At 46.3% G+C, this 16,637-nt stretch overlaps 1 protein-coding gene across 1 annotated transcript in view; it reads left to right on the top strand.

Moving 5' to 3' along the window:
* The first annotated feature begins 472 nt into the window (after positions 1-472).
* The window catches only part of efnb3b (ephrin-B3b), a 77,232-nt gene continuing 61,067 nt past the window's right edge, over positions 473-16,637 (top strand). Inside the window, exon 1 of the mRNA XM_086197532.1 lies at positions 473-1,919. Coding sequence (XP_086053658.1) covers positions 1,771-1,919 — 149 coding nt within the window. The 5' untranslated portion in view covers positions 473-1,770. The remainder of the gene's footprint in view (positions 1,920-16,637) is intronic.

The raw sequence follows: 16,637 nt of genomic DNA, 5'->3' as shown, positions 1-16,637 counted from the left end.
GGGGAAAAAAGATCATATTTTTGTCCCTTACATATAAAACTGTTGATAATCTTCTTCATGTCACAGGAAGCAAACGCGGGGAATCGTTCCTACATGATTGTGGTATCTAGTAAACGCACTGAGGGCGCTCGTGCTCTTCCGTGGGAGCAGAGGACGGAGGACGTCGGTGAGCGTTTAAAAATCGGGGTGGGGTGGGGGCGGGGGTGTATAGGTGGAGGGGGGGGGGGGTGGGTTAACATTTGAAAGGAGGTTAGAATAGAGCACCAGGGAGCCCAGAGGTCCGAGTCAGTGGGCCCCCTAAAACTCAGAGAGGAGGGGGAGAGAGGAGGCGCTGAAAGGGACTCGATACCAACATCACCACACCCCCACCCACCTCCCCACCTACCCACCTAGTTTCACAAAAAAAAAAGGGGGGGGGGGGGGCTGGAATAACCGCGCTCCGTCCGTGCGCCCTGCCTGCCTGCCTGCCTGCCTGCCAGTCGGAGAATGGGGATTTTTTTCTCCCATTCATCCCCCTTTCCCCTCCTCCTCCTCCTCCTCCTCCTCCGCTCCAGCAGCCCAGTCAGTCTGTCAGTGCGCTGCGAGCGTTAGGACGAGTCAAACCGGTGGGATTTCCAGCCAGATAAGACGGATGAGATAACGACAGAAGCTCTTTTTTCTTCTGGCCGAGCGGCGACACACGTCCACATCCCCCCGAACGATGCGCTGCAGCGGCCGAACCCAGTCGCTCCCTGACGCGGACTGATGTTCACAAGTCGCGTCTCAAGTTCCACGGTGGCCTTTGTGCGACGTTATTAGAGCGGAGATGCTTTTCTAGCTCCTGTTGGATTTTTGTTGTTGTTGTTTTTTTTGTTATATATGTGTGTGTGTGTGTGTGTGGTTTTTATTCTTAAAATTAAATCTCAGTTTACCTGCGTCGTACCTTGAACACTCTTGGATTTACCATCGATGTGGATGCTCTGATTTTTTCTTCTTCTTTTTTAATGTCCGTCGCTGCTGGAGGATTTGAGGATTTACAACCAACCTGTGTGTGTGTGTTGGTTTTTTGTCAGAAGAGGGAATAACACTGACTGAGACCAGCGAGCATCAACGTGTGTATCCGAGGATGGAGCTGTGGACACCGGTGACACATTTCCAATCTTAAACGCCTTACATTCACAGTTTTGGCCTGAGATATTTGCGTTTTCTGTTTTTTGGGTTTTTTTTTTTTTTGGCTTCTTACAAGACTGACCGAATTCCTCCTTTGTCCAGTCAGATATGTCGTGAGGTGTAAAACAAGGTAATGGGAGAGAAACCAGCGAGAGTCGCCGCGCAGAACAAGGGAACGTTGTTCGGGAAAAGACAATTAGGGCGCACCGAGAGGCTGCAGAAATAACTGCTGGGCTGCCACCAGTTCCCTACGATATCGAGTCTTTGGAGTTAAGTTCGAGCTGCCGAGTGCACAGCGTTGGAAAAAGAGAAGAAGAAGAAAAAAAAAGAGAAAGTAGGACTAATGACAAATTAATGGGAAAGTCATGGGATTGAAGTAGTCCGGCTGTGGACGCAGAAACCCTCTTGACGCACGGATTGAAGAAGTTTTCCTCCACATTTCTGATCGTGTTGAATTCCATTTGATGAATTTTTTTTGGATCCATGGGTTTGCAGGGTTCAGCACTTTGACTCAAAACCTGTGTTGAGGTCACCTTTCTACAGCATTTAGATACATTTATATATATATTAAAAAAAATATATATATATATAAACAGAATATTTGTCAATTCTCCTAAAAAAATGGGGTTACACATGCTGAATGTCAGGGTTGAGATGGCGTGTCGAGGAAGTGGGAATGGATTGGGGATCCTGCTGGTATTCTTACTGGATTTACTGGGGACGACGGCCATCAATATGGAACCCATCTACTGGAATTCCCTCAACGAAAGGTTAGTACGCTTTTCACTTCCACACTTTTTAGTTTGCGTGATGGCACGAAGCAACTTTTACTGAGAAAAGTAGTTTTACATGTAACTCCCAGTGGATTCAGGCCTTCTATCTACCTCAGGACCCCCCCCCCCCCCCCCCCCCCCAGGAGAATATTAATGGTTTAATAAAGTTTCTCTTTGGCCAATTTGTTTTACCTTCATGCCAAAATAACATCATCGTTGTTTGCTGAAACCCAGGAGTCCAGTGTAAACAGTGGAATTTGACGAGAGCGCGCACCTCCGGCCTCTTGTCTCCCAGCTGCTCTGAATTTGTCACACTCCCATTGATTACTGAAGATTATCCAGCTGCAGTTTTTTCTCATTAAGTCTCTGTAAACTCCTGGCAAACAGCTTTGTGGTGTCTACAGGATAATAAAGATGTGTGTGTGTGTGTGTGTGTGTGTGTGTGTGTGTGTGTGTGTGTGATGCCTTTGCTGTTGCCGGGTGACCTTGATTCAGGCCTCTGAAACAACCCCGTCTGCCCACTTCAACATTTTTTTTCCTGTTCTCTTCAACAAGGCTGTTGAGGAAACGTCACTTTTTAAACACCTCTTAATGATTGACAGCTATCTTCTCACACTTCAGGCTATCTCGCTGTGTCTGGGGTGGGGTGGGGTGGGGTGAGGGGGTGGCTAGGGACTACTTTTTCTCTGGCAGCTTGCATGTCGTGCGTCTGGCCTAAACGGGAGCTCTGCAGATCTCTTGGAAGGAACAATGGTCCGAAATGCCTCTCCATTTATCCCTCTTTTTGTTTTAATCTGAATCTTCCACTGTTTGATTTCTGTTCTTATATTCAGTGTACTTTCAGCAGCCACCGAGATCTCCCCGTCCCGGCTCACGCCCGTGCCGGGGGCTGTGTTAGAGTCTAACAGGTTTTTATTGCGTCTGTGTGCTCGGGGCTACGGCCTGCCTGGTTTCTCCCCTTTTCACCAGTGTGAGTGAACGTGGGCCCCCGCTGTGGAGCCAGGCATGAAGCCCTTAATGAGGGTTTTTTTTTTTTGTTGTCAGCAGTGGGTGGATTCACCCAACGGGGAGTAGAGCTGGACACGGGAGGATAATTTTCACTGTGAAGCTAACAGTTCAGGCTTTTGTAGCCTTACAGGTGATTCCACGCTATTGTTTGCTAATGGAGTTCAGTGCTGTGTGGGTGTGAGGGGTTGGTGAATGGGCCTTGCTGGCAATTAGAGGGGTGGAGGCTTTGAACGGCAGACTCCATATTTGCGTCCACAAAATTGCTCCAAACACAAAGCCTGTGGTGTGACATCATGCAGCCGCTTTCTAATCATTTACTCCTCGTTCGTTCTCCCGCGTCTTGACACGGCGAGAAGCTGGAGGTGTAAACCCTGCGCTGAAACATGTTAAAGTAGTCTGGAGAGTGTGCATCTGAGCCCACACACATCTGGTTCGGGCTCCTGAAACGAGGCGTAAAGTAAGCAGGAGCGGTGGTGTGTATCAATCAGGTGCGGCGGCGCTTGTGTGCTTCACGTCTTGTCTGTGTAGCAAATGGACTGTCAAGTTGTTAACCTGCAGACCTCTGCTGGATGTAGCGCTTTGAAGTTCCCACTGTCCACCTGCAGCTCCCCTCCACCTCTCCTCTCATCCTTCTTTCCGCCTCCGTGAACAATCTCCAGCACTTCTGCCATCTGTCTGTCATTGCTCCGACCCCTCTTCTCATATCTTCTCTTTTTCTCTCTCTCGTCTCGTGCTGCTGTAACTCCGCTGTCCCTGCCTGTCCCCTTGTTTTTTTTGTTCACCCCCCTCCTCCATTTCTCTTCCCTACCTCTTCCTCTCCATCTGTCTCTCTACACCTCGCTCCGTCACTCCCTCCCTCCGGCGCGGTGACCAGACGTAGCAAATTGGAAACATGTGTCACATCCCGCCACTAATTATGGCGCTACAGCAGCCACTGATGCACCCAAAGATGTGTTAGGACTGACGGGGGTGAAGAGGGAGAGGAGACATGCAGATACCTTCAAATCTGCACCTTCTTTTATTTACACGTGGTGCATCCGTTACCAAGGTGACGTAAGCTGTTGTAAAATCTGTTAGGAAAATGCAAGTGCTGCATCCACCCTGTTATTGAGCGCTCCATCAGTCGAGATTACAACAGGCAGGGAGGAATATTAAAGAAGACAGGTGCTGGGATGTGGAAGAGACACGGGGGAGGGGTGGGTGGGGGGGGCAGAGACGGCCCTAACCCTAAGTTAATCAATACCTGTTAAGTCTCAAGTGCCAATACAGGTCCTGCTTGAGGAAGAGCCAACTGAACCAGAACGATCACCTTGGAAAGAGCTTCCCTCAGACATACATTATCCTTATCTTAGCATCTCCTATTATCGGCCCCACACGGCCCCCCTACTGAAAGATCGAATCTGGCATTGCTGCTTGGAGAGGGCGGAGCCGAGGTAGAGCGGTTGGGCTCTCGGGGTCACATCAGCGGATGCGCGTAGAAGATGAAGTCAAGACCAGAGAATGTCACTCGTGGTCATTCCTCCAATCACGGCCGATCGAGGTTTGTAGTTTTTGGCTCTTTCTCAAGTTTGATTCTGCTCCTCAGGCTTGTGTTCCCCTCAGTCCATCTCTCTCTCTCTCTCTCTCTCTCTCTCCCTGTCTTTCTCTCCCTCTCTCTCTCCCTCCCTTCCCCTCTCTCTTTCTCTCTCTCTCTCCATACTTTACTAAATGTCTGTAGATTATTGTAAATGTCTGCTCAGAGTGGGCGTCTCCTTGCTCGGCGCTCGCGGTGACTTGTAATACAACCATTCCCCCTAAGATCCACATTAAAATTTAAACCCACCCACCAACACCCCCCCTTCCATTTTCCTGTTTCTCAATAATTCATTAATCGCCAGCTAATTGGCGCCGGATAAAAGACTAGCTAACTAGGCTAAGTGTTTCAAATACAAAAAAAAGGAAAAAAAAAGGCTCCAAAAGGAAAAATCACTCGAAATCTTGCTGAGGGCACCCTGGGGTTGCAGGCGGGGAGTGATATGAGTGTTAGTGGGTCAGACGGGGTGTCACATGAAAGAGGCAGCATTCCGACACCTGTTTATTGATTGATTATATGTCCAGAATACCAGCCCCCCCACCCGACCCCCACCCATCATGAATAATTCATGTGTGTGCTGAGGCTTTTCTGGGCTGTGTGGATAAGTAAGTAGGAGCCTGGTAGGCCTACACGCATCCTGAGGCGCAGTGATTACGGAACATTCACAGAGTCAGGGTTTTTTTTTGTTGTTTTTTTTTTTTTTAATTAGAAGAGGAAGTGTAAAAAAAAACGAGAAGGAATGTCACAGAGTGAAGAAACCTTGTTGCTCAAGCTGGCTTTTAAAAACCGGCTTGCTTTTTTTTTTTCTTCCTCCCCCCTCGTCCTACCTCCCTTTCCCTCGGTGAAAAAGAGGAGTGTGTGTAAGTTTACGAGCTGAGAGGAACAGGAGCTGTGAAAAGAAGTTTCAGCTGATGTGGCAGAACAGAAAGGCCATGGGAAGCAAAAGGCAGCCATTATCATTTCTTTCTGTCTTTGGGCATGGCAGACAGACCAACACACACACGCACACACACATGAAAATGCAGACGTGAACAGACAGATCGATTGCAGCCTCGCATTTGCTTACATTTATATACATAAATGAGCATCAGGGGGCTTGACCTCTCCTCCCTGCTCCTAATGTAGCGCTTGATGCATGTGTGAGTGAGTATTAACACACACTCCGCTAGCCCCAGACAGTAAACACAAGAGGGCAGACACACACACACACACACACACGAGAGGTGAGGAAATTGGCAGGCGTCACGGGGTGTTGTTCCACTCGGAATTCATTCATTATTTTATCACTCGATTATAAGTTTATTTGGCAGAGGCCGTGCACATTCATCAACATCATAACAGCCATAAAGCGCTGTAGTAAATATGCTGGGGTTAGCTAAAGAACTAATTTACTTCCCCACTCCCTTGGGCTTTAAAAGTGACTTTGGGATTTTGGTAATTGTTAAAAGTGCTGATGATTAGGATGGAGGAGATTAAAAGCCTGGCTGAGCTCGTTGGCAGTGTTGGAACACAATACAGAAACAAGCAACCTACTTTCCTGCGCGCAACATTCACACACTGGCTGTCCAAGTGGTGGTAACAGTAATCCGGGCTGCAGGTCTGAAAGGGTCACATGTGTCCCAGCATCACTGGGCAGATTGCCCCGGGTGACTGAACCCAGAGCCCCATAGCAAAGCCAAGCAACACACACACTGGCCTCTCATTAGCTTGCTTCACAGCACAGCCTGCCTAAGCAGGATCATCCAATCCTCCTGGCAGCGTTTGGACTGGGCCAGGTCAATCTCCTCCCCTGGGTGACAGAGAGAAACGGACTAGTGGGGTGGGAAGCCAGTCTGAAGGTGTCTGCACGCACGGGTGTGTTGACTTCATAGGCCAAAAGGCTTTGCAATGTCACAACAACCTCTCTCACCAGTCCCCCCTTCCTCCCAGTCACTTCCTCCTCCTCCTCCTCCTCTTGTGCCATCCCTCCATCCCTCCATCCTCTCCTCCTCCCTGCCGAGTTTTGTTTTGGCTCCATATCACAAGACTCCCAGCTCTGCTGCTCTGCAGATCCCCACACCACTGGGTTGGGCTCACATTGCAGCAGTGACTGTGGCTTCGGCATCATTCCAGATAAATGGGATAGCAGCGGGAGGGATTTGACGCTGTTGTCATTTCATGTGTGTGTGTCTGCCTGGATGCTGGAATGTGACAGAGGATGCGCTGGTGTTTGTGCCTTGAATACTAAACAGTGTGGAAACATCTCCAAGATCTCATCCACTCTCTGTGCGCGTTGTGTGCTTGAACAATTTTCCTTTAGGGAAGGTTTTTCTGTCATTATCGACTACTTAAGTCTCATTATCCGAAGCGAAAGACAGAAAATACTTTTTTTTTGGTGTGCTTTTTAATCTTCTCTTACCTGCTCCTCTCCCCTTAAGCGATACCAAGGTGGAGTTCATCTTTTGCATAACCCCTCAGACTGGTTATCCAGACCTTGTAAAATGCAAAATAACATTTGTCTCGCTAACTTCCTCAGTGGCCACAATTCACCCGGGTTGCAGGCTTTGTGTTGTGTCCCTGTCATCGAGCCTGAGCGCTCGTCACTCTCTCCTCGCCTCCTGCCGGTGCACGTCAACACGGCTCGGATTGGACACCGGCCCAAAATCGTTTTCTAACTGACTGTTAAAGAGAGAGTGCACCACTGTGTGTGTGTGTGTGTGTGTGTGCGCGCGTGGACACAAGAGAGACAAATGAGCTGGTTTGCTGGTGGACAGCTGTGCCTCGTCACCGCTGAAGTTTTGGCAAACATTTTGGGTCGATATGAGCAATAGGTTAGAAATAGAAGAAGTGGATGCTGTCAGAGATGAGGGAGAGATAGAAAAGAGGGGGAGGGCGGGGGGGAGGGCGAGGGGGTCACAGGGAACACGGAAGGCGAGTTAAGAGAGAGATGGATGGTTGGATGGTGGTACTGGATGAGGTGACACAGAGCAGACAGAGAGAGTGATGGATGATGTATAGGTCACCGTCATGACTAGCTACTTCCTGCACATACAAGCAAGCCCATGTCTCATTCCTCATTACTGACACGTCCCATAATATTTATCCCCGGGAAGTCCAGCACGAAACCTGGTACGCCTTAAAGAAATTCATTGAATTTTGGGCTCTTTAATCAACTTAGCGTGAAACAATTAGGCGAGTGGCGGCTGTTTCCTCTCCCTGCGTTCACTACATTTCCTACGATGGAGCGAGATACTGCAAACACACACTGAGCTTTAAATTTCATACGTATTACACAGAGCTAGAAACGATGCCAAGTGCCTCACAGCAGTGAAGTGAAGTGCTAGATTTGATTTTTCCAAAAGCCTTCAATTAATGCCTTTAAAGGAAATCTGTGCAGTTCCTCTGTACAATCGAGCTTTTGAAGTTCATTCCATTCCAAAGATGAAGCGTCGTAATTTATTGGTGAACCCGCCTCAATTTAACCTGCTTCACCAGCTTCCACACCTGTTTGTGGTTTAATGCATTTCACAGGAATGTGTTGCAAATTGTGCGTAGGTGAAAAAAAAAAGTATATATATGTGTATATGTATGTATATATATACATATGTATATATATATGTAGATATAATTATTTCTGACATTGTTAAGGGTTCTTTTTTTAATATTTTCTGACTCAAATATCAGCTCTTATTTTCATTTATTGAGGCTTCAATCGGTGTTCCTGCCCACGTCCATGAGGAACTCATCTTGTGCCATTGTTGGTGATTCTGCCAGCCCCCACTCTTTGATTCCATGAAAACACGCTTCCGAAACCTGAATGCTTTTTCTTTTATTGTTCTCCACTGTAGCTGAGAATCTCACAATTTCATGTCGGGAATAACAATAACACACCCTCAAACAAGGAAACGGACCCAGAAACACGAGGCGCACTGCTGGTAGTTCTTTTTCGTGCAAGTGATGATGTGGTTATGGGGAGGGAGGATTTTTTTCATTCTTTAAATATCCCATTTTATATCTATATTTTTTGGCATAAGACGCTGTTATCCAGAGATTTGCAGGAAGACTCAGAGCTGCAAAAGTAAGCATACATGAATCAGCCAGCCTGCAAGGAGCCTGGTAACAAGGGGAGCAACTCTTCGCTGCTCAAATACAAAGTGGTACATTGCATTTATGTGCGGTAGACGTCTGGTCTCCTGGAGACCTGCTACACCGAAGCATCTGTAGCTTATCTTTAAGAAAAATCTTCACCCGTTGACATCCAATGGGTCAGAGATGATTCTGCAAAGTAGATTTGCCGGGGAACCCTGTCCTGCTCCTCCTGGCTGCAGTAAACACCAGTGGTCTTGAAAGCTGGCAAAATAATAACCCTATTTATTACTGCACATGAGCACAATCCTGCTGCTAGACCTCAGATATTTCGGGGACTAATATGTCCACCCTACGCTCTCGGCACCTTGATTATTTCTCCAGGCTTTACGCTCTCTCCTCAGATGCTGGTGTGTGCGCACGTATGCATACTTCCAATTAGGAGTTAAAAGACCGTAGAGTGAGCGTAGCCCATCTGGCTTTGGCATTAGCCCATCGTTGTTACAGTCTACAGGGGAAACCGACCTTGGCCAGGAGCGCAAGGAAAACTCATGCTCCGTTTCCTGGGTTCTGCATTAAATCGAACTTAAGTAGGATTGATGTGAGAAGTGCGAGATTAAGATGGAAATGTAAGATTAAGATGAAGTCTTTGAAAAAAAGAAAAGGGAAAGTGAACGTCGAAGGTTTTTGGCTCCTCGTGGGGGAAACGAGACGCCGGTGAAAGTTATCAGTGAGTTTGCAGAGATGGCACGCTGAGATATATCGAGCACGGAAAACTTTAGTCCCAAGGACTTTCATTGCTTGCATGTTTCACCTTGGCAGAAAAAAAGATTGAAACAAGACAAATCCGCATATGAGTTCCGCTTTAAAAAAAATTACTTCCAGAATAAATTGTTGGATGGGAAATATCCTCCCCTTGCTCCAAATCATCGGTCTCATTTGTTTTAAACAAAGAAATGTAAAAATTCTGGTACTTTTGCTGCATTTTTAATCGAATGCCGTATTTAAAGCAAGATGTTTTTTCTCATTGAACTGTTAGACAGTGACCAAATGTACTTCCTGTTCTCAAAAACACACACACACACACTCACACACACACACATTTTGTCTGATTTATTTTCTGAGTCAAAGAATACGCTTTAATTGTAAAAGTCCCATTAAAACTCACCTCAACTAACATGGAGGGAGCCGCAGGTGGAAAAGATGAAGATAAATGTTTCAATGTTTGTTCTGTTAGAATGGAATTACAATGTGGTCAGATATCATGAAGTCTCAGTCCGTCCTCATCTGTCAGGAGTTGATGGCGTGAGCTAACGCCAGTCTCCCACCAGCTCGCACCGCCGCCGAACACGTGATGAACTGAGCGTTTACCTCGCAGGGGAAGGAAGAATGCGCTCGGCTCCTTTTTTTTTGGGAACTGGTCTGGCATCGCAGCTTTTAGGATCCCACTTTCAAACCTGCAATGAATAAACTCAAAAATGTATGGTTGTCATCCTAAAACTTTCCTCCCACTTCCTGAAAAACGGACATGCCGGTAAAACAATTTCACCTGAAGTGATGATTTAAAAGCGAATGTGAACGCTGACTGCTTCCAAATGGTGTTGTTTTTTTTTTGTTTTTTTTTTCCCCCCAGCATATGGAGTGCAGCGCCGTGCTTTGTTGTCTTGGACAAGAAACTCTAACAAGATCCATCTTGTATAGAAAGAGCAGTGAAGTGGATTGTTGCTGCCTCGTCCACATGCCATCATCTGATACTCCGGCGCTGGCTAGAATACGTGTGTGTGTGTGTGTGTGTGTGTGTGTGTGTATACCAGAAGCGACAGCAGCTTTTTAGCGCTTTTATCCCCTCTACTCTTTGTCCCTTTGTCGCCATGTCTTGTAGTCAGCATTAACACACACACACACACACACACACACACACACACACACACGCACAGGCACACACATGCATGCACACAGTGGAGAGCTTGTCTATACACACATGCATGCACAGATGAAAAATGTTATTGCTCCCAGTGCTGGAAGAAGTCCAAATGGCGGGGTTGGGTTTCTTCAGAGCCACCCCCTCCCTTCCTCTTCCACCATCCGAAGTATACCCCTCACTCCTTCTCTACTCCCTCACTCGCTCTCCCCTCCTTCACTTCATCCTCCTCACACTGCTCCCTATGAACAAAAGAGCTGCCCTCCCAGAGCTTCCACTGAAAGCCCTCACACACACTCGGCTCTGCGGCTTTCGCACTCTCCCACACACACTCACCCCTCTCGCTGTCTGTAGAACCAGTCCACTTCTGTGCACTAATCCCCCCCTTCATATCTTTTGTCTTTCACTTTCTCTCTCATTGCCTGTACATTTCCTTTCTTTACATCCTAATTATCATGTTACAGCTACTTGTCGGACAATAAAGTTTATTCCCCTGCTTTCTAGAAAATGGCTCTCATCTTATTCTCCATGCCCCCCCCCCCACGGCCCCCATTGTTTCTCGTCTTCTCTGTGGGTGGTTTTTGATCTGCAGGCTCGCTCTGCTCATCACGGTCCAACAGTAAATAGGTTCTCTGTCGTGACGACAGGATGAATAATCATGATTGCGTATCACTGCGGTGTCAAAGTCATTTGGCAGTTACATGACACTCACACACACACACACACACACACACACACACACACACACACACACACACACACACACACACACGGACGTATACGTATAGCAGATGTACCACTCCCTCCAAATACTTTTGGAAATCAGGAAGCCATTCCCTCATTAGCTGTCCTGTCTTCTCCCTTCGCCTCGAAGTATCGAATTCTTGATCAGCCTCCACTGGACTGCAGATGTATTGCAGGTCCTCAGCTACGGGGGGTGGGGGGTGGGGGGGTTCTTTCATCTCTCATTTCTTTCTTCCCTCTCTCATTCTCCCTGAAGAATGCTACTGCACAGTGGGTGAATGTGTGTGCGCGTGGGGGGGGGGGGTGGTGCTTTCTTCCCTTTTAACATTCACTCTTGGTTTTCAGTTGATGGATGAGCACCAGTGTGGGACACTTGCTGAACATCTCTTCTGGACGTGTGTGTGTGTGTGTGTGTGTGTGTGTGTGTGTGGCATTGATAACTCTGGCTGTGTGGTCTTAAGTTTGGAAGAGTGTGTCCTTGCTATTTTACACACACACACACACACACACACACACACACACACACAGGCACACACAGCTGCTGTATGTTTTTCCTCCTCATTTTGTGTTTCACTAAAGCCGCTAGTCCCAGTTAGGCTGGCCCCATCTGCAGCTGGGGTGGCCGCTCTATATGGCGTGTGCGGTTAGTGTATAGAGCTAACACACACGCACGCACACACACACACACTCGTCCGTGTGCGCTCTGGCACTTGGTAAATCAAGCACATTATCTGATTTCTAAAAACATTAACGTAGCTGCAGCCGAGCGGTCAAACAATGCTGCTCTTTTGCATAAGTGCTGTGACTCAGCTGTATTTTTTATATCTCTTTTTAATCAAAACATTTGCTTTCTCCTTATGTTTCCTCTTAAATCTAATCACTTATGTGACGGCGAGCTAACTCTATTATGGCGGCACTTAGCTAGCACAAAAGAATTTACTCAAGGTCTCATTTAAGTGCTTCTGTACCCTCATGATGCCCTTGCACGCTGAATAGTCTAGTGTGTGTGTGTGTGTGTGTGTGTGTGTGTGTGTGCACGCGCGCGCTGGCTTGTTTGTGTGTAGCTGTGATTGTGTGGATGTCAGGCATGTGTCATGCGTGGGTGCGTACGCTTGTGTACACGGCCTGCGTGGGTTGGTGTACACCCCCCCCCCCCCATCCTGCTGACTACCCCCCCCCCATTGCTGCATTATTTGCAAAATAACACAATCATGAGAGACAAAGCAACTTTTCTGACCATGAAAACAGAGTGTGAACACAACAGAAACTGGTCAGTACCACTTGACCCTGCTTGGGTGGGGGGGGGGGGGGGTGGGGAGGGGTGATGAAGTGGTGATGAGGTGGGGTGGAGGGGGTTGTAAGCCAAGGGAGAGATAATCCCTCCAGTCATGGCGCCCCCCCCCCCCCCCCCCCCCCCCCGTGCTCAGCCTCTAACGTGGCGCGCTGGGCTGTCAATCACTCAACAAAGCTGTCTGTAAGGGGATTATGAACCAATAGACCCTCCCCCCTCCCCTCCTCACCCCTCTTTTTTCACCTATTGCCTTTTTGCCCTCTCATACCTTCTTCTCTTCCTTTTACCTCTCTCCCTTGTACCATCTTGCCCATTTTCCACCTTCTGTCAGTCTCCTTGTCCGGTGTCCTTTCACAACAAAGTGTGTGTTTCGCCCAAACACAAATTTTGCTTTGCCGACTGAAGCTTAGTTTATCTCAAGCTTTCCATCCGTCCTCCCTCTGTCCTTCGTAAGCCCCGTTTCTTTCTCTCCAAAGCCCTCCTCGCTCTTGCTCTATCTCCGCGTCCCACCCGTCCGTTATTCCTCACCTAGACAGGAGACAGGTGTTCCCGCGCTGTCACCGAGCGCCGAGCACATGCACGCACAATGAAGAAGAACGTGTCGGACATGGAAACAACAACAGAGTCGGGCTAAAGTTGTACAAGATAATCAATCCTGTTTTTTTCTCGCATCAAGCCTCAATCCACACTTTTAACTTTTTGTCCTTTTATCTTGGTTTGTGCACCGTCACCACACACATGCACCAAGCTGTCACCAGGCTAAATGTCACCTTTCCTATAAATGTGAGAAATAGCTGGCAGTCCTGTCTTATCTATCCTTAGCCATGCTGTTTTAAAGCCTCCATCGGCTCCTGCAGGTGGTGACAGAAGCCCCTCCTCCCGCCGTCACCCTCCATTAATTCCCCCGTTTTTCCTCGCCGACTATCTCTCCGATCTTGCTGTCTGTTAAATGTGTGTTTAGTTTAAACGTCTGTCAGTGCTCAGACAAGCTTTCACTCCTCACCTCCTTTAACCGGTTGACCCACCTGTGGCCTTGTTTTATCTGCTCTTTTGTTTTTGGAGACAATTTCTCTCTCTCTCTCTCTCTCTCTCTCTCTCTCTCTCTCTCTCTCTCTCTCTCGCTCTCTCTCTCGCCAGGCCATAATCTGACCAGTTTGACCAGTAGGTCACGGTTGGCTGCAGGATGTTAACAAATTAATCTGCTCCAATTTTAAGAGTAATCTCACTGCGTAAATCCAACACCCATGGGAGGAATGTGGATCGAGGGATCGGCAGCTTTTGATTAAGACTCTGTTTCATTTCAGGTCGTTACACTAAAAGTTAGCGTGGCACAGGTCAACAGCCATCGCTGTGCGCAAAAACACATCACAAAACGTCTGCTAAAAGACTGACATCTTTTTAACTGATTTCATTTCGTTGCAGGCAAAGTTTAATTTTCTTTTCTCTCTTTTTTTGTGTCTCAGTCTCATTTCAGCTCGTCCATAAGTGTTTTTCATGGCCAGATTTAGACTTCTTGTTAACTATAATAACCCTGAAGGAGACCCTGATGCAAAGAGACTTCAATTTAGGGGGGGAAAAACATGGAGAGATGCCGAGATTTAACAACCATTCATTTTACCATTAAGACAGCGAGATTAGGCATCGACGTGGAGTGAAAAGTGAGGCAGAGGAGAGAGAGAGAGAGAGAGAGAGAGAGAGAGAGAGAGAGAGAGAGAGAGAGAGCGAGACTTAATGTGGGTGACAGGGTTGTTATCTAGCAGGCGGCTGATGGTTTTAACAGCTGTATTATCTTGTGTATCTTGCATTGGATTAAGCTTCATTCTCTTTGGCGCTTGGCACTCTGATTGACACTCCGATTAAAGACATCCACTGGCAGGATAGCGATGTAGAGGGAGAGCGGCGGTGGTGACAGAAGAGGGCGAGGAGATGTGCTTGAACCGAGCTCGCTCGTACACGCCAACAGCTCGTTCATCGATAAATTTAATTTCCAAAACCCAGCGTTACACGTTTTCTTTTAGAGGGGGATTTATAGTCTGGGAAAGAAAAAAAAACACAGGAAAAACAGGGGGTATCTTTTCCTGAAGACCCTGAAAGATAATGCAGAAGATGTGGTGTGTATAGCATGTGAAGAGGAGAGAGAAAGAGAGAGGGAGAGAGAGAGGGAGAGAGAGAGGGGGACAGTGTTCTCACGGCGAGGAGAAAGAGACAGGAGGTGAACCTCCAGATCCAAAACATCTGGAAATGTCACTGACAGATGAGAGAGAGCGAGAGAACTGCTATGTGGAGTGGTGGGCGAACATGTTACATGGTCACGTGAGAGTGCTTTTAGGCAGCAACTGGGTGATAAAGTGTGTTTCCAATCATGTGACGCTATCGACCAATCAGAGCTGCTACAGGACGCAGCCTCGGGTGGAAGATGTCCAGAGTGATATTGAGTTTGGTAACCAATTTGAATGTTTTCACAAGCAGAAATACTTTTATTGATCTCTATCTGTCGTTCTATCTATCATCTATCTATCTGTCGTTCTATCTATCTATCGTTCTATCTATCTATCGTTCTATCTATCTATCGTTCTCTGTCTATCGTTCTATCTGTCTATCGTTCTATCTATCTATCGCTCTATCTGTCTGTCGCTCTGTCTATCATTCTATCTGTCTATCCTCCTATCTATCTATCTATCTATCTATCATCTATCTATCTATCTATCATCTATCTATCTATCTATCTATCTATCTGTCCATCCGTCCATCCGTCTATCTATCTATCTATCCATCCATCCATCCATCCATCCATCCATCAGTCTATCTATCAATCTATCTATCCATCTATCTATCTATCATCTATCTATCTATCTATCTATCTATCTATCTATCTATCTATCATCTATCTATCTATCTATCTATCTATCTATCATCTATCTATCTATCTATCTATCTATCTATCTATCTATCTATCTATCTATCTGTCTATCCATCTATCCATCTATCCATCTATCTATCTATCTATCATCTATCTATCTATCTATCTATCTATCTATCCATCTATCTATCCATCTATCTATCCATCTATCTATCTATCTATCTATCTATCTATCCATCTATCTATCCATCTATCTATCCATCTATCTATCCATCTATCTATCTATCTATCTATCTATCTATCTATCCATCTATCCATCTATCCATCTATCCATCTATCCATCTATCTATCTATCTATCTATCCATCTATCTATCCATCTATCTATCCATCTATCTATCCATCTATCTATCTATCTATCCATCTATCTATCCATCTATCTATCTATCTATCTATCTATCTATCTATCATCTATCTATCATCTATCTATCATCTATCTATCTATCTATCTATCTATCTATCTATCTATCTATCTATCTATCTATCTATCTATCATCTATCTAATGTACACAAATATACACAAATACATGTAAATTTGTAAACACACACAGGAAATACAAAGAAACCTCAACATTTGACACTGCGCAGTAACTTATGACTTCAAAGTGAAAGTAATGACTAATATACTTCATTTTGGGACTTTGCCCAACACTTGTGTTTGTGCTCGTTCTGTTGTACTGACACTTTGATTGCTGCGGCTGTTATTTAAAGTATTCATTCTTCTTTGGGGAAAAAGCTGCTTGATAGAACTTTGATTCCTGTAAATTCCTCCAAATTTCTCCACAAACTGACTTTTCTGAAGCCAGGAGATAATTTGTGCACATGTATTGCAAATCCGTAATTTATACCATCACATTAATAGCTCTGCAGAGCACTTACTTTTGCCAACAGCAGTGTTTTTAAAAAGATTATTTTTTTTTTCAGAGGGATCTGCCCCCAAATTAAACAGGTTCTTCCTTGGCTGGTGCTGCACACCTCCACCACCATCACTGGAAACAGACCCAGCAGTTTTTGTGTAATCCTGCTAAAAGACAGACAAGCTCACGGATGATGGTTGAAAAATAAAAAAATCTTTTCCTTCAGGATTGATAGCCTGATACTAAAAGTTTGCAGAAGCGCGCGAAAGAACGGCGTCTCCCCCTCCCTCCACATGCCTGATGAGGCCTTGAGCAGGGCACCTCCAACCCCCTCCCCA

The sequence above is a fragment of the Aulostomus chinensis genome, chromosome 24 (genome assembly GCF_037954235.1).
Source record: "Aulostomus chinensis isolate RoL2024-O1b breed Wild chromosome 24, RoL_Achi_v1.0, whole genome shotgun sequence".
In the NCBI taxonomy this organism is placed as follows: Eukaryota; Metazoa; Chordata; class Actinopteri; order Syngnathiformes; family Aulostomidae; genus Aulostomus; species Aulostomus chinensis.
The sequence above is the reverse complement of the archived record's forward strand: the minus strand, read 5'-3'. Positions and strand labels throughout refer to the sequence as shown.